At 35.5% G+C, this 22,297-nt stretch overlaps 1 protein-coding gene across 1 annotated transcript; it reads right to left on the reverse strand.

The window, feature by feature from the left end:
* Positions 1 to 4,147: 4,147 nt before the first annotated feature.
* LOC145676124 (uncharacterized) lies at positions 4,148 to 18,187 on the reverse strand. The gene is made up of 3 exons (XM_081747027.1): positions 17,275 to 18,187; positions 14,715 to 14,863; positions 4,148 to 4,472 (listed from the first exon to the last, which is right to left on the reverse strand). The coding sequence occupies exons 1-3, from the start codon at positions 17,636 to 17,638 to the stop codon at positions 4,185 to 4,187; spliced, it is 801 nt and encodes a 266-aa protein (XP_081603153.1). The 5' UTR covers positions 17,639 to 18,187; the 3' UTR covers positions 4,148 to 4,184.
* Between the last annotated feature and the right edge of the window lie 4,110 nt (positions 18,188 to 22,297).

Here is a 22,297-nt window from a genome sequence, read left to right on the forward strand (position 1 = left end):
TCCATCACTTTTTATTGTAAAACTTGAAAATGCAAGTATCCTTAGAGTGAAACTGTAGTAATTGGCAATGGAGAATGAAATAGAAAAAGGAAATATATATTCTGACTTGCGATTCTTCACGGATTACAAGACCTCCATACTTGCTCTTGGCTTTGACGATTGTCTAACTTTGTGGAAGTTCGATGTGCAATTGTGTATGTTTTAAAAATCTTAGATACTTGAATGTTAAATATTTTTCTTGAGTCTGGAATTTTTGCCCACAAAATGCAGTGTTTCATTATAAGCTTTGTTAGTAATATTTAATATACAGGCCTATATATCGCACTTCGGTCAAATTGTTTTTGTTTTTTGTTTTCTTATATACAATCCTGTCATAGTGAGGAAACGAAGTTGTGTGCTTCAAGATCATGTTAAACTAACACAGTTATACCATTACCACCAAGAACATTTCTATGGAGCACATGAATTAAGCTGAAGCGCTGGTGATCATATGTGATCACAGCATCCTTCGCCCAAACGTAAATGGTAAGCGAAGATGTGTGAATTTTCTGTTATTTTGAAGCACCCAATTTCTAGTCATTTTCTTTAGCCATAGATGGTGTAATTCACGTGATATCATACAACAGTCTTTTCGCTGTACACACGGGAAAGAAAATATTTGACAGTTGGCAAATTTTCTTTTGTAAATAACTCGGGAGCAAATGACTTAATTTAGATCCTTTTGTTGATATCCTTAGAATAGTTATAACTTGACAACCTCCAATTTCGGTACTCTAATAGGTTATCTTTTGTTGGGTTATTAGGGAAAAAATGTCAACTGAAGAATACTTTCTTTCTTGAAGGTACGAACAGTACGCCAATAACATGCAAGTAGAAGACAAACCGCCTGTCATTATCTGCAGATGGCTTTGTGTAATTCGAAGCACTTTTTTTATTCGCGACGCAGTATTTTCAGGTCAGAGCGAGTACACTAGTGAGTGGGGTCATCTCAGCTGACAAGCGTCCAGACTAGAACTAATACGTTTTTAGTTTTGAGGCGCATTGTAATTTAATGTGCGTTAGAAGTTATATTTGTTCTTTATATATTAATTTTTTTATTGTTTTCTGTAGATACTTTCCAAGCAGTTTCGGGCAACATCCAAGGACTCCACAAATCTAAAGTCAGCAGAATAGTGAAGAGAGTTGCACCTATTCTTACAGAATTGTGTCCTATTTACGTGCTGTCCCCTGGCACTCTGGAAGATCGTACTCAAGTAATACCATTATTTTTTTCAAATCGCAGGTTTCCCTGGAGTAATGGGAATGGTAGATTGCGCACAAATTCCGATCCATTCGCCAGGAAGCAACAACGTAGAATTATATAGAGAAAGAAAGAGCTATTTTTCTATCATTATTCAGATAGTTGCTAATTCTAAGGGAGAAGTTCGAGACATTGTTGCAATTTGGCCAGGGTCAACCCAGGATTTTCGATAATTCTTGCATGTGTTCCCTAATGGAACGAGTTGAAACAGGAGACATGCTCGTGGTGAACAATAAATATCAATGTTGTCCATATTTTGACCCTTTTCCTTCGCCCTCAGACTGCGGCTGAAGAAGGATACAAAGGTGGACATATTAGAACTAGAAAAAAACGTTGAGCGTTTGTTTAATACATGGAACTAACAGTTTTCTTGTCTGCGAACCAAACTACGTTTAAAATTGGAAACAGCTTTAGCCGTAGTTGTTGCTTCTGCTGTTTTACACAATATAGCAGTACACACTAGACTCGGTAACATTTGTGGTGAACACGATTATTTTAATGACTATGAAGAAGTTTTGCCTCCAAACCTGCCAATATATGCTGTTTTGGAGGATAATGCAATGTGAAATGCTATTGTGAACTCTGTTTGTGAAATGCATCCCTTATGTAAGTCGTAAATAAAAAAATAAAAAAAGCGAAGTGGCTAGCTAGCAAGTAGCGCGATTTGGACGAAAACGTAGGTGAAGCAAAATAACACAATTTTTAAAATTAAACGTAGTCTAACATTAGTGAACGTAATTAATTTTCTTGATTTCCATAGATATTCAATAGCCTAGGATAAGTATGATGACAATAAAGAAAATGATATGTATGTTTGTTGATCTCCATAGAGAATCAAACACCCAACGCCTCCTTGCAAGAAAAGCACGCGCCTTACTATTCAATAATTATGGAAGACTACATCATAAATATGCCCCAAACAAAAACTGAAGTTATGTCCTAGCTTTTGCAGCAAATGGTTTTCGTGTAATCAAATTAAAAAAAAAAAAAAAACTTAAAATTCAACGAATTTGGTTAAAGCCTCTGTTCAATTAAAAATTTTGCGTTCAGTAAGCTAACGCTCAAGACCACCGCTAAAATAATAGTTTGATATTTGAACGATAGGTAAATGCCTTTCTTCAAATTTTTAGTGTATTTCTAAATTATAATTGTAAGAGTTATGCAATTGCACATCATTTGAAACAAAAATTGTTTTTCTAATAACTGAAATTTGGTGCTGGTGATATAACTCATTTTGAACCAAAATCAGATACAAAAAAGAACCATATTTTAATATAATTTAATGGAATATTGTCATTTATGACTGGCTAATTAGTACTTCAAAGTATCTATACCCCTCTGACATTTTAAAATGTGACACAGAAGTACCGTAGGGTTATGAATAATAGGTATTTAAATTGGTCACATAGTAGGTCCTCTGTAATTTCTTAATTTAATTTTCAGTTTAGCGTCCCTTTCATCAACGAGGCTATATGAGATGTGGACCTACGGCTTAACGTGAAATTTGACCCACATGAGATTCCACTGGGAATACAACCTGAATCACACATGAAAAAGACGCGTATGATAACCGCTTAGCCACGAATGAGCTCCTGTAATTCCGTTACCCAGTGGAGATAAGTCCCTTAGTTTTCAAGCTAGGACATTTATTTTCTTCTTTAATATTATGAAGTCCTTCGTTATGACGTTGTTTTGTGACTCACGTAGTAGCGTCACCAGGTCTTGCTGGAGGAACTTATTACACCCAAGCCATGCAACGAAAATGTGGTACATACGGGTTAATAATACATTAACTAACAGGCTTATAGACACTGTGTTTTAAACTGGCTTTCTTGATATCTACATTTCTGGTCCTCTTAGAATGAACATTAATCAAAAAAGTAATATTAGAGAATTGTGTATTACACACCAAAAATAAAAATGTCACACAGTGGAAATTTCATTTCTCTCACTTGAACTCCGAGACTGATATTTTATTATGATTCCAAATTAATTGATATGAATGAAGGAAATTAACAATTGTGAAAGGTTTCGTAGAGTTAAGATAGTAAGAGAAACCCAAGAAATCTCACGTAAACGATATCCATTCACCACAGAACCCATTTGGCACAAGCCTGGACCGAATGAGGAACTCTATGCACTAGAGCTTTACTAGTGAGCCACCGCTGAAATTCATCCCGTATAGTTAGCGACAAATGTTCTTTCCGTTTGGTGAAATTTTTTTGGGGAACAACACTGATGTGGCTGACCCCCAATTGCACCTTGTCTCGCAAGCACAGCAAATTACATTCTTTTTAACACACTGAAGACTGTATTGAAATTGCCTTCCCATTCTGAAGTTATTTTCGGAACTAATTTCATCAAAGGAAAAAACTTCCGTCCCTGACTGCACAACAAATAACATTTAACATAATTTAATATTGATGTAGTTGCACATTGAAAAAAATTCTATAACTTATGTATTACATTACATAATAATATATTTAGTTCATTACGCAATTAATTGGCAACTCTGTCTGTGTAAAATTCATCTATGCTCGGAAATATGTTTAATACACACACTAGTTCCGGGACACCACCAAAGGCATCCTCTCAACTCTGGACAAGAGATTATTTCGTGTCCGATAATTAACAAAAACATGAACTGTGAAACCAGTCTACCATATCCTCCGGTAAGAGTAAAAATTTTGTCTTCGGAGTTACCTAGTTTGAAAATTATATGGATTAAGATGAACTACCATTTAGACTCTTGCCGTTCAATTAACAGTACAAACGTTGAACTTCGTTAGTTTTCTTAATCTGAAATATATAGTGATAAGGTTTTCAGATCACTGAAACAAATCTTGCTATCTCTGAATTCTTATGTTTATTTACATTTTTATAATTACGAACATGATTTCGAAATACAATTACACATGCTTCCTCTTTGCTTCTGAATCTGTAATAGAGCCATTCTTTCATTGTGTTCTGCTATCAGAGCTTTATGCAACTCATTCTGTTGTCTTAGTGCTAACATTTTCTGCCTTAGGGCTACCTTCTCGCGTTTAACTTGAATATTAATTAATAATAATCTTCTTGCTTCTATTTTTGATAGGTATGTCTGGCTTCTTTTATAAAACATTTTATTTTGGTGTTTTGGGGTCACCTTCCTCGTTAATCGATCCTTCGTTTTCTGGAACAGAAAGACAGAAATGTTGAAAGTGAAACTTTATTTTACTAGTTTGGTATACATCTTTCATAATTATAAAACCTAAATGTAATAATGTGGTGCGACAGTTCTTCAATGAGTTATAGGTTCTTCATATATAATACTTTGGCAAAGGGTGTTGTGACATTTTGATTTGACCAATGTAACTTTCTAAATTATGCAGGCTGCCCCTAAAGTAGGTATACAGTATCGTACTGATCAACTCATTGCATTTTAAATCATTTCTTATTGTTATCCGACAGGTAAACTTAGTTTCTTTATTATTTGTTCTTAATGTGTTTTTACTTACATCTAAGCTCGAAAGAGCCGAAGCAAACAAACCTATGGACTAGAATGTTATACTTGATGAATGCAGTAGCTATATATAGGGTGTTCTAGAAAAGGCGCCGGTCAACATAATACCGACAAAGTTTTGGAATGATTCCTGTTTCCAATATATGACAAAAAGTATAGATCAACGTGGGAGAAAAAAATGCTTCTTTTCAGAGTTACAGGCGCCCGAAAACATGAAAAAGTGAATTTGAACACCCATAAATTCAATACTATGAAACCTATCGTAGTCGGATCAAGACTTCAATTGGGAACTAATATGTGCGCTGTTCAAAGATATGTGTTTCAGAATCCTGAGGTACTCACATAATTTTTGTAGAGAGTTTGGCTAAAGGCATATAATCTTAAGTACTCGCAAACTACCTGCATAAAAGTTGTTCCGGAAGTACCGCAGGATTCTGAAACTTTGATATTTGTATAGAGCACATACAAGTTCCTAAGTGAAGTCCTGACATGACTACGGTAGGTCACATAGTTTTGGAGCTATGGGCATTTAAAGTTCATTTTTTCATGTTCCTGGCAGCCTAAAGCTCTGAAAGGAGGCATTTGTGCATCCAGGTTGGTCCATACTTGTCAGAAATCACCTCCCAAACGTTGTCGGTGTTGTTTTGAAACACCCTGTATATATTTTATACCGTTCGACTTCTTGTCTGGAGTCACAAATTGCACTATATGGCAACGTCGGAAATAAAGAGCCATAGATTACAGCTAGCAATCTGTTAAATAGTTATTTTGATTCTTTCCAGATCGCAGCAAAAATCGGTATTCATTGATACTAGTATCATTTATTAGTGTAGCAATCGATTCAACTGCTTCTTGAATTCGTAGAGTATGTTAATGGCTCCAAGTTAATCTACGACGTTGCCACACTGTGAAATTTTGATTTTGAATTTAACGTCCCGTTCAGCAGCGAGGCTGTATGAGACGTGCGCCTACTGATTCACGTGGAATCCAAACCACATGAACTCGCGCCGGGAATCGAACTCGGGCCTCCCACGCCAAAGGCGCGTATGCTAAACGCTTAGCGCCGGAGGAGCTCTATCGTGAAATTTTGATTCGACATAGCGGCTGGAGGAGGCCCCGGAAGGCAAATCATCATGTAACATTTCCGTTTTATTTTGGTGTGTTTAATAGTTTTCTGTGGGCGCCATTTTTAGAACAACCGATATATATATATGGAAAAACAACTCTTGTACCTCTCTCTCTCTCTCTATGTTTTTCCATGTTTCGAAGAGAGAGAGAGACTAGTAGCAGAATGCACTACATAGTCTCTTTTTTTTCTTCATCACAACCTAAATGTATTGATGGAATGCATTATATTTGTATTTTTTCTTTATCGTTAATACTATCACCGTGAAAATGTTCTATAAAATGTCGGATTCGTATATTGTGGCAAACTAAATCATTAATAGCCGGAATAATTGGAAAATCCTGTTCACTGCAATCTTTCATCACTTCGACAAAGAAAGGGGGAAGAAAAACAGAAAATAACCAATTTGACGGAAATCATATTACTGTAAAACTGCGCGGTTTCGTTGTGTCATGTTATTGTCACGTTTCTCTATGAGTAGGGCCAGTTGGTAATAGCATCTTGTAAAACGCTTTGTTAAACTAAATTCCTTACCTGTAATAAACTAAAAGGTAAGAATTAACAACAGTAATCGTGGGGTAGTTAATTCTTACTGGTAATTTATCAGGATTCCAGATACAATCCTTACGTCAAATTTTCTCCAGAAGGCTTATCAGTTGACAACAGTAATAATGACGGATGTGAGACAAAGTCGGCCAGGCTCTATGTTTAAAGATTCCACTTAGTATTCGCCTGGTAAAACTGAGAACATGGAAAAACCTCAGTCAGGGTAATCACTCACTAGATTTGAATCTGGGACAATAATAATAATTGTATATATTTATAAATGAAGGAGACCCGGGTTCGATTCCCGGCGGGAGCTCATGTGGTTCGGATTCCACGTTAATCAGTAGCTCCACGTCTCATAACCTCGCTGTTGAACGTGACGTTAAACTCAAAATCAACTCAACTCATATTTATAAATGAAAGTGGCTATGTTTGTAACTTCATAACTGTTGAATCTCAAGACCGATTTCGATAAAATTTTCAACATAGATGACTGGGACTGGGATGCTTTTTATTATTTCAGATTGACAGTACAACGTAGCAGAGGGATATATATGGGGTATATGGGGTATATATGGGATATATATGGGGATATGGGGTATATATATAAATGATTGAATATGGCCAATGTTAATGTCGAATTCACAGTTTTCGGGATCGCTGAGATGAACAACGACACATCCGATTCCGTTCAAATTCAGCCTCTACAACTCCGGGGAGTATATATATACAGATAGATAGATAGAATGATAGATAGTGTGACTGGTAATTCGATGCATTCCTTGCAATGGGATATGCTACAAGTACTTTGTAACATTTTTACAAATATGAAACGGGGATCGCAAATCGATAGTTTCTAATCACTTTGTACATGTATGACCGTGTAACGTGGGTTCCTGTCACCACAGCAAGGCGCGTCGCCAGGTAACGGAACGAGGAGAAGGTCTCTAAATATAGAGACTAGCTGCGAATATACTGAATAAGCAGTCGCGGAAAGAAGACAAGGAGTGGTCCTCCAGCTTGGGGGTTTCGGTAAGGCTAACAATCTCATCCTTTCTAAAAAGAAATGGCACTTGTTCAGAAACATTCACAGAAGCCTCGGACGAGGACTGATAACTTCGCACGACCTCAGCAAAAGAAGATGTGATGAGATTTGGAACATGGAATATTAGAAGTTTTTATAGGGCAGGCGCGTTAAAATCCGTAACGAGTGAGTTAGGGAAATACATGATGGATCTAGTAGGAGTTCAGGAAGGTAGGTGGGAAGGAATAGAACGGTGAATTCCGGAAATATTACGTCCTTTTACGAGGAAGGAAATAAAAATCACCAATCAGGAACAGGGTTTTTAATTCACAAACAAATAATATCAACAATTAACCTATATCTTCCCATTGCCCCAAAAGTAGGGCGGTTTACTTTTTCATGCTATTCTTTTCCCTACTGTGTCATTTAAAAGTAGTTATTTTACTAATAGATGGTTTTGGTATCTAGCAACACTAAACCTGCAATTTCAGCTTGTCATTTATTTATTAACTGCTTATGGAAAGAGGTAAATTTGGCGTAAATTCAACAAAATAGCGAGTCGGAAAAGATGAGTTACTTTTTCTACCTTTTTGTGTTTTAACTTTAATTAATTTCATTTGCTTTATATATCAAGTCCTTTGATATTCAAAGAAATATACAATTTGTACGAATATTATAGTTTTATATTGTTAATTGACATAAAGTTCAGACGCTTCAATAATGGGGCAATGGGGACTGTAGGCATGGTGGGATTATAATCTGCAGAAGTTGTTGATTTACATATTTCTATCTGATACTTGCAATCTGGATGTAATAGAAAACCATATTTAAAATATTTCCCTCTTATATTTGCATTGTCCACGTTCGGGATAAATTCGACGCACACACAGCAAGGAAATATTGGGCAATATTTCGTACCTCCTAACGCAAACATTGTGAAAAGAAATTATAATATCTACGTCAATTACAAAATTCTAAGGCCAAAACTGCTATTGAATGACCACCAATTTTTCTAATATAGTTTCATTTCGTTACGGACCTTTATTATTTGAAATTCTAATTAATTGGGTTCGATTTCGTGTAAACAGTATTCATTCTGAAGGCGTCATTCACTAATCCGGTACTTAGATATCATATGCAATGTATTTCTTATATATTATGTGGTTCTCACTCCACAGCTTTTGCGTCCATGCAATACAAATTTTGCCTTTTTAGTTTCCGGTAATCGATATATCAGCTATAGATACTTCTTACATTGATTGCATTGCTTTTAAATTCGCAACTTTTGCGTTGACTTATGTGGAAAGTTCTCCCTTATTTTATTTGTGTGTGTGTGACTCAAGGTATCTTACACGTGGGTAATACCGATACAAAATCGAATATTGCAATATAATTTTCTATTTACATCCAGATTGCAAGTATCAGGTAAAGTTATGCTAACCAACAACTTCTGCAAATTATACTCCCAGAATGACTACAGTTCCTACTGCTCCATTATTGAGGCATGTCAGTTTCTATGTAAGTTAGAAATATGCAGCTATAATATTCGTAGAAGATATACAGTATTTTGATTTTAAATATGAAGGGACCGAATATAACAAAGGAAAAATGAAATTGATCAAAGTAAAAATACTAAAAGGTACAGAAGCAGCTCACCTATAAGTATGCCTTTTCCTTTGTTAATTACATATTCTTAGTATTTCTTTGCTCCAGTTTATAAAATATACAATATAAAGTGCTAAATAAAACAAAACGTCAAAATTCACTCTATTTCTTTGAATCTAAGTACGTACTAAAGTGTAGCTAGCCTTTACTGGTACTTTTTATGTCACCTACCCACCGATGCCCTTTGCCCCATTTATGGGGCGGTATACTGCACACAGGTAAACGATCACAAAAACTAATTGTAACTTTCTTGCTGTTACTCGGACTCTAAATAGACCAAGTAAAGCGAAAAACTAAAAAAAAATGTCAAGAAAAAATAATTTGGGAAGATTGGTGTTAAGCACGTTGAATTTGTTACTGACTGACTTTCTTTTAATACTCTTAATGGTCGGTGGTGTGATATTATTTATTTAAATGTACATTCATGTCCAAAATTATTGTCACATGTCTATAAATATGTTGTACGAATATAATTTGATAACAAATTCGCTCGGTATTTCTTATAATGTTAGTATGTGTATAATCGGCAAAGACATAAATGTGGAAAATTTCATGTCAAAAGAGTAGTAAATAAGAAGATAAAACAAAAATAAAACTTCCTTGTCCATTTAGCAACATTTTGTTTTACTCATTCTAATTTTCGTATTTATAATTCTTTTCCTATGAAATTTACCACAAATAAACATTTCCCGATTATACACATAGTATCAATATTAAAAGTACCCTGCAAAATGATTATCAAATTAAATTCGCACAAGAAGATAGTTATAGATATGCGACAATCATTTTGGATATGAGTGTGCATGCCCAAACAGAAGATAAGGATGACGATATAAAAGACAGTTTTTACGAAGAAGTGGAACGGATATTTGACCAGCTCCCACGACACGATATGATAATTCTATTAGGGGATTTCAATGCGAAAGTAGGAAGAGTTGATATTTTCAAACTGATTATAGGGAACGAAAGTCTGCATAAGGAAAGTAATGACAACGGTGAACTTTACTACATAAAAAAACCTAATAGTGAAGAGTACAAAATTCCCACATCGCAACGTTCATAAATACACTTAACCGTCACCAGACAGAAAAAGAAACATAATCAAATTGATCACGTTTTAGTAGATAGAACAAGACAACCTTGCATAATTGATGTCCGGTCGTTTAGAGGGGCTGATTGTGACACTGATCACTTCCTGGTAGCAGCGATAATAAGAAAGAGATTACCGTTGAACAAATGAAATATTGAATGTCTGAAAATTGAGAGATTTAATTGAAAGAAATTACAAGAGAACAGGTAAGAGAGAGATACCAGATTGAAATTTCGAATTGATTCTCAGTTTTAGAAGAACCAAAGTGTATTAGTGTTTGAGAATTCTTGGGTTGAAATTAGAGATAGCATTAAAATTTCAGCAAAAGAAAAATTGTTACACGCAGACATACGTAGGAAAAAAACCATGGTTCAACCAGGAGTTCATTAAACTACCAGTGAAGAGAAAACAGGCAAAATTACGTTGGCTACAAAATCCGAATAAAATAACTACTCAAAACTTCGTAGGCATCAGGCGGGAAACTTCCAAAACTTTTAGAACAAAGAAACGCAATTAATTGAAAGTTAAATTAAGGAACTTGAAGATAATAGTAAAAAGAAAAAAAAACATTCGGGACATCTACAAGGGGATCAACGAATTTAAGAAAAACTATCAACCTCGTGCTTATATATTTAAGAAAGCTGACGGACAGTTCTCACAGATACAGATAGCATCTTAAATAGATGGTAAGAATTCATTGACGATTTGCTTAACACGCAGCCGAAAACTAGTATGCATGGAGAAAGGGAGACACACTGCAGAACCGTATATTCCAGAATCGAACCGAACAGAAGACGCTATAAAGAAGTTAATGAAACACAAATCTCCGGTGAAGACGAAATTACGGCTGAGTTAATTATGGCTGCAGGCGAAAACTTTTAGAACAAGATTCCTTTTAGAACCTTTAAAACAACAAAACTAATTCTCCTTATCTGAAACAAGGAAGAATATCCAGAAGAGTGGAAAAATCAATTACAGTTCCAATTAACAAGAAAGACGACAAAACTAACTGTAATAAGTACTGACATTTCAATTCTCTCAACATCCTATAAAATCCTATCAAACATTCTACTTGCAAAATTGACCCCATACGCAGATAAAATTATTGGAAATTATCAGTGCGGATTTATGCGAAATAGATCAACCATCGACCAAATATTTAACATTCGCCACAAACTCGAAAAGAAGGGGGAACACAATACCCCGATACAACTATTTATTGATTTTAGAAAGCCCTACGACTCGGTTAGAAGAGAAACATTATACAACGTCCTTACAGAATTTGGATTACCGGAAAAGCCCACTAGACTAATAAAATTGATTAAATGAATCCCAAAGTAAAGGAAAATATTTGTCCATGAGCTTTAAGATCGAGAATGGCCTGAAACAAGGAGATGCGTTGTCGCCATTATTTTTTAACTTTGTCCTGGAATACGCGATAAGGAAAAATTAAAGATAGCAATCAGGGCGTAGAGTTTAACAGTGTTTACCAGGTTATTGCATATGCTGTTTTCCAGGCGTGTTTACCAGGTTATGTAAATTTAATAGGGGATTATAGGAGAATAATAGTAATGCAGAGGTCCTATTAAACTCCAGCAGTGACTTGCTTTTAGAAGTAAATGCAGAGAGAACTAAATACATGGAAGTACGTCGGGACAGTAATAAGGCAATTTATGAATACGTTAAAATATTAAATAACATTTTTGATGAAGTGGATAGTTTCAAATATCTAGGATCAATATTAACAAACGAAAATCATATTCACGAAGAAATTAAATGTCGATTAAAAGCAGGAAATTCGTATTATTGCTCAGTTCAAAATCTCTTGTCCTCGCGAATTCTGTCGAGGAATTTGAAGCATAAAATATATAAAGGATAATCTTGCCTGTTGTTCTGTATGGTTATGGAACATAGTCTCTTACTCTCAGGAAAGAACTTAGACTGAAAGTATTTGAGAACAAAATCATGAGGCGAATATTCGGACCCAAAATGAATGGGAAATTACGGAAACTTCATAATGAGAAACTACATAATTTATACGGTGTACCAAATGTTGTTAGGGTCACCAAATCTAGGAGCCTTAGGTGTGCAGGCCATGTAGCTAGGATGGAAGAAAGTAGAAACGCTTTCAAGGTATTGACTGGAAAGTCAATCGGAAAACGACCATAAGGGACACCTAGGCGCAGATGGGAGGACAATATTAAGATGGATCTCGCAGAAATAGGAATACAAAGTAGAAACTGGATCCAGTTAGCTAAGGACAGAAGTCAGTGGAGAGCTTTTGTGAACGTGGCATTGAACATTCAAGTTCGATAGACCACAGAGTTAATTAGTTAGTTAGTTTGCATATGTACGGTTTCTTTGAAAAGCCGACTAACGAAACGTGCGCGAGAAAGTTTTACCTTGACCCGGTTCCATATGTCGCAGATCGATGAAATTTTAGATGTGTCATTCTGCGTAGCTGTGTATGTCATGTGTTAATGTACAGCTCGTAACTGTACTGCTGCTGTGTTATAGGTGCAAACGTGAAGCAAGGTGTAGTCGAAAATCCATTACTGCATCTCAGAAAGCAGCGTGGCAACATCGCAGAAGTACTTACCAGTAGGAAATTACACCTGGTTGGGAAGAGATGAAATGAAGATGGTGTGCGGTCCAGTAAAAACACGAACTATGACGGATCTCCTACTCAGGACCGTCTAATTGTATGCCCAGCATGGGAGCAATGAACGGGTGAGTTGTTTTCCAGGAGGCGGACACGTTTTGTCAGCATGTCACGCTCTGGGATTTTTTTTTTTTTTTTTGGTTACAGAATCCCCGGAACGCACACGGCAGTGAGGCACGGTATATCCAGGTAATTATGGTTTCCTTTGCCCGGAAAGCAAGCAGTAGTACCCTATGCTGTTTCCAAATAAATCGTCTGGTCGCGCAGAGTTGTAAATGGACATCCTTTGTTGATGGTACATGGGCACCCTGTCAGGGGTTTGATTAGGTTTTGTTTTGTTTTCTTTACTCCCACCAGGCGAATGTTGGGACGGGGCCTTCACGAATGACAGACCCATAAAAGAACGATGTGACCCCGAAGTTGGAGCTCCGACCACTTCCTTGAGTCATTTTCTTCCATAAATAAATAAATAAGAAAAGAAATAGCATAGGAACACATCTCTTTAATTACTCAAATCTTATGAATTTCCAAGGTCTACATTTTTACCTTTTCCCTTGTGTGAAGCTTATAAGTTTAGGCTGTCATTGTAACAGTTCGTACGGCAATGGTCGTAATTTAGCTTTGAGTTATGAGAACGATGTATTCAATTACTATTTATTTTTATTTATTTATGTACTTACGCAAGGGACTAGCTCATGGAAGGGTTCGGATCTTCTACTCCTGAGACAAATCAGTCTTTTAAGGGGGTCTAGGATTTGGGAGGGAACTGGCTCTGGCGTTCTGCAAGGTATCATCCAGGCCTTCACCTGGTGGGAGTGAGAGAAACCAGGAAAACCTATTCAAAGCAATGACAGCGTGCCGACGTACCATCACCAAAGGAAGAACGTGTTTAACTCTGAGCGACCAGTGAGGATCACGTTTATTTTTGATTAGCATGGGCTATTGCTACCTGCTTTGCAGGCAAATGGTACTACAATTAGCTGGATATACCATGCCTAAACGCTTCGTGTGTTGTAGGATTCTGTGAAATCCCAGAGCGTAGCATATTGACAAAAGCTGTCCGCCTGCTAGAAAAAAGCTCACCCATTCACTACTCGAATGCAGGCGAGACATATGCACGACTCCTGGGTATGAAATCCGCCATAGTTCGCATTTTCCTCTGAAGCGCACACCATCTTCACTTCACCTCTTTCCAAAAACGTAGTCATCTGCTACGGGCAAGTACTTCTGCGATGTTGGCACGCTGCGTCCTGAGGTGCAGTAATGGAGTTGGACCACTACACTTTACTTCACGTTCGGACATATAAGCACCAACGGTGGAAAGTTTCGAGTAGTAATTTAGCACATGAACCTCACATCAACGTAAAATTATACTGCTCGCTAGCCGGAAAATGTCAAAGAAATCATACATGTGCAAATTACTCAGAAACTAATGTTTGCGACCCCCAGTTCATATGTTTGGGAATGTTCCCAAGTACTGGCAGAATATCTCGTTGCACGGAATCCATCGAATTATCAATCACCCTGGATATCTATCTATCTGTCTATATATATATATATAAATGATCGATATTAGTGTCGAATTAAAATACAGCACTTTTTACGGGTACCAACCACATAAGATAAGGAGTTCTGCATTTCAAGTTTTCATTTTGACCCTGCGAAGCGGGTAATCTACGATACTAATATTAATAGTAATAATAATACACCTTGTAGAAAGCCATTTCTCATTCCAAGATGCCTTGAAAATAAAATTTATTAGTTAATAAAGAAATAAGTAACTACACAAATGTACGTACTTCTATTGCTTCCTGCATGCAACTTTCCTGCTCATTTTGTGTGGTAGAGAGAGAATTTTCTGAGATGGTAGGTGTAACTTCAATAGCTTTCTTAACTGCAATATTGTTTGGAAGCTGCTCAGTCGTTGCTGTAGTTGTTTCAAGCGTACCTAAAGGAAGAAAGAGTGACATTTCTGACATTAATATTCAATTATTACAATGAAATTATTAAAAGTGAGCTAACCTAATATGCTCTACCCTACTTTTGAAAATAACGGCTAAACATTAAATGTAAGGTGAGTAAATGTTACCGAACCTACTCTACATTTGGAAATAATAGAAGAACATTGAGCTATGGTTATCTAGCTTCATCTACACTACTCTACCCTACCATACGCTACCCTATTCTTCTGTTTCTCCGATATCCTATCCTAGCCTACTTGACACACTGGATTTAAGACAAGACTATTTGTGTGTAAAATAAAAAGGCCATTCTCGTGAAAACAATCATTACTTGAAACAGAGGTGTGATGTCTGAAGGTTTTTATTTTCTTTTATTGCATTTTTTTTTTAATTTTTAAACATTTCGCCTGTAATATCTGGACCCGAGATATAGTAGATTATCCATAATAGAGAACTGTGCGCTTTTATATATTTTGAAATATCCGACCCACGTTGATAATACTTACACAGTTTTCACATATAATAATCATATGGGTGCTGGTCAACCTTTGTTACACTACATCTTGAAAAGTTTTCACGTAAAATTCAATACTCTTCATGAAATGACATATTAACAAGAAATAAATTTCTGCATGCGACAGGATTAAATACAAAGAAATACAGCTATATTTTAGGTTTACATGTATAGGATTACTTAAGTGCTCTACAACGAATAAGTAAGTGCGTTCACGTCTGTATTAGAGGTACTGCTTTACCTTTGGCACACCACGTTTTGAAAAATTCAAGAGTAAAATTCAATACTATGCAACAAAAGACATTTATCAGGAAAACTTTTTGCAGGCGACACAATTAAATACAAAGAAATACAGCCATATTATAAGTTTGCGAGTGAAGAATCACCACAATTGTTTTAGGACGAATAAAATAAGTGAGATCATATGAAAGACGACCGTATTTTATACTATTCACCACCGGCGGTGTATTTCTCCACAGTGAACAAAAACTTTATATTACGTTTACAAATGGAACGCTATTAGTATGTAATTATGACTAGTGCAACTGAAACTCGCATCATTGAAAACAATAATGTTTTTCAACACCTTTGCTTGCAGTGTCATGATTTTCAGTGTCGCTCATGCGCCTGTTACATTCAGATGTATTTCGTGCCATCGCGTGGTCCAACCAAAGTTGGTATACTATGACTTGGTTACATAGCAATTGTGCATTTTGTGACCACCTAACACAAGTTGGTCTATAATTTATAAATGATGAAAAGGAACCAGTTTGTAATGTAGAAATTAAGTAGAAATAGAGATGAAGTACTATAAATAAACCCCGATCTACCGTTAGAAATACACGTCGGTCTCCTTCCCTCCTTTGTCTCGAATTTCTGAAGAGGTACTCGGACTTCACTTACATGTGAATTAACGCATGAAATTTCGAGAAATGGGTAGGAAGAGAGATCCTATGTGGTAATGTTACGTGCAAAATTATAAAGATAATTCAGTATCTTTCAAATATTGTGAACATAAATATTTATGCGCACATGTTGATAAAACTGTGGGATATGTGTCTTCTGGAGTTACAGTACCAACCTAATTTGTTTATCGAATTTTAAAATTTAATATGTTTATAATATCAGTAGTAGAGTCAAATTTAGAAAATCCTCTCACATATAAATTTAAACTGGTTAGCAATTTAAAAGTATATGGACTAACTATATAATTTTTTCAGACATAATCACTTCCACAGAACATATTGTAAGTAAATATTCATTTATGCGTACTTTCTGAATATAATAAAATAACATAATACCGTTCAGAATATACATTTTAAAAAGTCCACTGCGGACAATAGTAAAAATATAGTGTGGCATAAAAACGAAATGAAATTTGAAATCATAATGTAGTAATAGAATGGAATTTTCTGTTATTGTACATAAATTCCCGGAAATTTCCATTTTTAGGAATTTTTTCAGGGAGTATTCACGAAAAATATGTTCCCGGGAATTTACCCATCACTATCTTCGGAAGCTCCTCATGCTATTCATGGACTCAGCAGCTTCGCCCTGTCTGGCCTCGGTTCGATAGTATTCGTGTTTTAGTGACCACCTACCACAGGTTGCTTTGTATTTTTACTGGTTTTTATGTCATACATCCAGAAGCATGATTTATACGGGAATCGTAAAAGAATTGTAATTTCTCATTAATTACTTCTGGTGGCCCCCTTCAATTATATATATGCCGAGCAAGATATTTTCATGCCGTCCAGCCCAAATCTTTTACGGATTAGTTAGAAGCAAATTAGTGAAAGAATTATATTTTTCACTTCTTGGCAAATCCTGACGTGCACGATTATATTGCAAACTAATTTAGGCCCTACTTCTTAAATCACTTACCTGTGAAATCAGAATCGAAACGATTCTGCAGCTTCTCAAACTGTCCTGATAAGATTGATTTAAGTTTCTCGGATGTATCATCAACGCTTCTTTCTGAAGGTTCTCCTCCTGTAGCATCTGCAAACTGCTTTCTAGCTTTGGCCTTTAAATTCTTCACGTACAACTTAATATTAACAACATCACGCTTTGTCACCCCGGGAAGAGAATTAAACTCCGAACTTAAAGCTTGCCATGCAGCTTTCTTTTTAGTATTTGAAACAGCATCTGTTTTTTTATTCCCAAGGATACTTTTGTATTTGTCCACGAGCATTAGCACATACTCACTTTCCTGAGGAGTGAAATTCCTAGCTCGCTTACTCTCCATATTAAGACACAACCATTAGAGGAATCATTATACCTAAATGAATATTATTATTCTACCACTCTATATGTGAATCAGTTTCCAGTTGTTTCTGGTACATTTTAGCCAACCAAACGTAAAATATTACATGACGTTATGTCGGTAACGCATAGTTTCATATAACTGCTGAAACTTCGTGGATAAGTTAATCCTCTGTCATAAACCATTGCTGCAACGATGTACGATTAAAATTCAAAGATAAAAATAATCAACGGATTATGTTATCTGATCTTAATCATTGTTTGGTGCAACTGAGAATCTATATTATCTATATTAGTATATAAATCTCGGTAATAACCCCTCGAAAATAAGCAATTATAAGTGCTTAGCCAAATAAGAAAATCTATAATATTGTTTGTACGCCGTCAAAGAAAGCTTCAACAAGACCGTTCTATAACTCAAATTTACACGTTCAAAGGAATATTATTCAAGATACTTAAACAAGAGTATTGAATGATCTTGAAACAACGTTTGTACGATTATAGGGGTATTGAATCACGCTTTATGTACTTGTTGATAGGTGGAGTCCAAATCAATTGACCAATACTACGAAAACAAATGAAAGCCAAACTGTGTACTGATCTATTTCCTGACCTGTGCATGAATAACTATATTAGCATTTCTTTCCTAACTTTCTGCAGGCATTTGGAATTTAATAGATTATTTTAAATCATTTAGAAAACAGATCAACTGATTTTGTAGTAATGCCATTAAAGATTCACTTAGTATTTTGTCCCTTTTTCCCTTTCGAATTGAACTGCTCGAAACAAAAGTAATGATACATTACCTTAAATACTCGTTACTGACCAGATTTTGACCACTCCTCAACAAATACAAATACACCAAGTCAAATGAAACTCGGCCCAAATAATATTGATAACAGAGTCTAACAATACCGAAAGAATGGAACCAATCGTATCAAAATTAAAAGTACAATACCTACATTAAACGTTACTGACCAGAATTTGACCACTCCTCACACAAATTCCAATAGACCAGCTGAAACCAAACTCGACACAAATAATGTCGATAACAGTCTCTAGCAATACCCAAGAAAAGGAACTACACCAATCAAAAGTAACGGTACGATACATACAATACCCGTTATTGGCCAGATTTTGACCACTCCTCACACAAATTCAAATAGACTAACTCAAACCACACTCCATACAAACCATTTTGATAACAGTCTCTAACAATAACCAAACAACGGAACTGCTCGAATCAAAAGTAACGGTACATCACCTTTAATACCCATTATTCAAAAAAATTGACACCCCCTCAAAGAAATACTACATGATTAACTCAAACCAAACACGACAGAAGAAATTATTATAAAAGTCTCTAATACCACCTAAAGAATAGAACTGCTCGAATAAAAGTAACGGTACATTACCTACAATCATGGGCGGCGATTAGGGGGGCAAGAGAGGGCAGTTCCCCCCACTTTTTGAAGTGTGGCCCTAATTTATATAGTTTCATTTGGAAATGTAAACAGGGTGTCCACACAATTTAGAAAAAATATCTCTGACGTTTCCCTGACTTTCCATGACGAAAATTCCAAATTTCCCTAACCCCTGAATAACTCAAAAATATAGAAAAAAGAAAGAATCCCCAGCCTCCACACTCCCCATAATAGTTGGCCTTGTTTTCTTCCGCTTCTGTTTCTTTCTTTATTTAATTTTCTTTCCAAAGGAATGTAAATTTACAAGCATGTGCATTGAGCCGATATTGATTAGGCCTACATATTTAAATATTACACAAAATGTAAAGTTACAAACGAAAGTGTGCAGTATACAGAGTACTTAAGATATGAAAAAATTACACATTATATGCTTACACATTATAATACCAATTACACAGCATTATAATATTGCCTATAGTAATAAACAGTTCATACATGATTTTACTGATTATAAAAAAAAAAAAAAAAAAAAAAGAAACATACACATACACATTATGTAACACATACTTTTGCTGGTGCAGTTGTTAAATGCAACCCATTTAGAAATTTGTTTTCATCCTTTCTCGCATAGTTTTCTTCTCATTGATCTAAATATCCTTCTTGTCTTCACAAATTTTTTCTCTTCTTCCTCCAGCTCTTTTAGTTGTTGCTGAATCTTCCTTTTCTCTCTCCTTTTATCGTCTCCAGTATTTCTCTCTTCTTTTCCAAATACACCTGATATTGTCTTATTGAACTTCTCACCGAATTTATCATACATCTTGTAATTATTAATCCTGATGATCCACCTATCACACAATCATATATGATTCGATGTGCTACCAGAGATTCTTCTTGTAAGTTGTCAACAATGAGAATTTCATTTATTGTGAAACCACTTTCATAAAATGCGTTTCCGTAAAAGAAGATAAAACACAATTTCATAACTGACCATAAGTCAACGAAGTTCCAATGCCATCTCTACCATTGGCTATGAATTCATTCGAGTGTTCTTTAAATTCTTCAGTCTGAGCTTTTCCTGTGAGCTGGAGATATTACATCTTCGCGTTCTCAGCCACTTGTCCAGATATTCTCTTCGTACCATGCAATTCTTCTAGAACAGCGTCTACCCTTTTTGAACAAATATGCCAGAATGCAGTTAAATGTGTTCTTCACAGAAAATTAGTTTCAACAACTATATCAGAGAACACTGACTGCCTCAATATAATCATTGAGAACACCACATTTTGCACCCAGTAACAGTAAAGAAATCAACCCTATTTCATAAATTCAGTAATTGAACAATGGACCTAAATCACTTTTTTCCCTGATTTTCCCTAACCAATCTGCCATTTCCCTCACTTCACCTGATACATTTTTAGTTCGCAGACCTTTCCCTGACTTTCACTTATTTTCCAGAATGTGGACACCCTGGTAAAGGTTTTGTATGTATTACTGTTTCATAGGAAAAAAGGTGCCATATGATATTTGTCGTTGCGTGATACGTATTGGTTATTTGTCTTCCCATGGAGTTAAGAAATCTACAGGAATTGCGTTTTAATTGCAATTCAAAGCATTTAATATTGCAATTGCATATTTCTTTAAATATCATAGCATATGTTTGCAGTAATTACCGTATTTTATTTTCTAAGAGTAAAAACATTCATTTAATGGCATGTGTGAAATTAAAAGTATAAGTTGTTTATTAATTCACAGTCTCACTATAACTTCTGCAAGACAAGCGTCATTATTCATTACTAAGATTAATATTATCCATTCTATTTCTTTGTTTTGCAAATTTATTAAAGAATCTGATCACACAATTTTTCAGACAGAATTTTAAGATGTTCGTGAGCAAGAACTCAAATCTCTTCTTACGTTGTTATAGAGTATAAAGGACTAGTACCTACCAGTATTGCTCTTATGTATTTACTTAATAAAATAGAAATACGATATACGGTACTTTAAGTGAAAAAGATAGTATCCTATTAGTTATACAACCTTTCATCAAACAGTGTTAGAAACAACCAGGAAATCTAACATTGATATACTTTGTTCACATCATGTCTTGCCCCCCCACCTTTAACGCCCAACCGCCGCCACTGCCTACAATACCCATTACTGACCAGATTTTGACCACTCCTCACACAAACACAAATACACTAACTCAAATGAAACTCAAAACAAATAATATTGAAAAGAGACTCTAGCAACACCTAAAGGATGAAACTGGTCGAATCAAAAGTAAATGTACAATACCTAAAATATCCCTAAGTGACCAGATATTGACCAATACTCACCCAAATACTAATACACCAATTCAAACCAAACTGGGCGCAAATAATGTCGATAACAGTCTCTAGCAATACCCAAGAAAAGGAACTACACTAATCAAAAGTAACGGTACGATACATACAATACCCGTTATTGGCCAGATTTTGACCACTCCTCACACAAATTCAAATAGACTAACTCAAACCACACTCCATACAAACCATTTTGATAACAGTCTCTAACAATAACCAAACAACGGAACTGCTCGAATCAAAAGTAACGGTACATCACCTTTAATACCCATTATTCAAAAAAATTGACACCCCCTCAAAGAAATACTACATGATTAACTCAAACCAAACACGACAGAAAAAATTATTATAAAAGTCTCTAATACCACCTAAAGAATAGAACTGCTCGAATAAAAGTAACGGTACATTACCTACAATCATGGGCGGCGATTAGGGGGGCAAGAGAGGGCAGTTCCCCCCACTTTTTGAAGTGTGGCCCTAATTTATATAGTTTCATTTGGAAATGTAAACAGGGTGTCCACACAATTTAGAAAAAATATCTCTGACGTTTCCCTGACTTTCCATGACGAAAATTCCAAATTTCCCTAACCCCTGAATAACTCAAAAATATAGAAAAAAGAAAGAATTCCCAGCCTCCACACTCCCCATAATAGTTGGCCTTGTTTTCTTCCGCTTCTGTTTCTTTCTTTATTTAATTTTCTTTCCAAAGGAATGTAAATTTACAAGCATGTGCATTGAGCCGATATTGATTAGGCCTACATATTTAAATATTACACAAAATGTAAAGTTACAAACGAAAGTGTGCAGTATACAGAGTACTTAAGATATGAAAAAATTACACATTATATGCTTACACATTATAATACCAATTACACA

This window comes from Thermobia domestica, chromosome 18 (assembly GCF_964235325.1).
Source record: "Thermobia domestica chromosome 18, izTheDome1.hap1.1, whole genome shotgun sequence".
NCBI lineage: Eukaryota > Metazoa > Arthropoda > Insecta > Zygentoma > Lepismatidae > Thermobia > Thermobia domestica.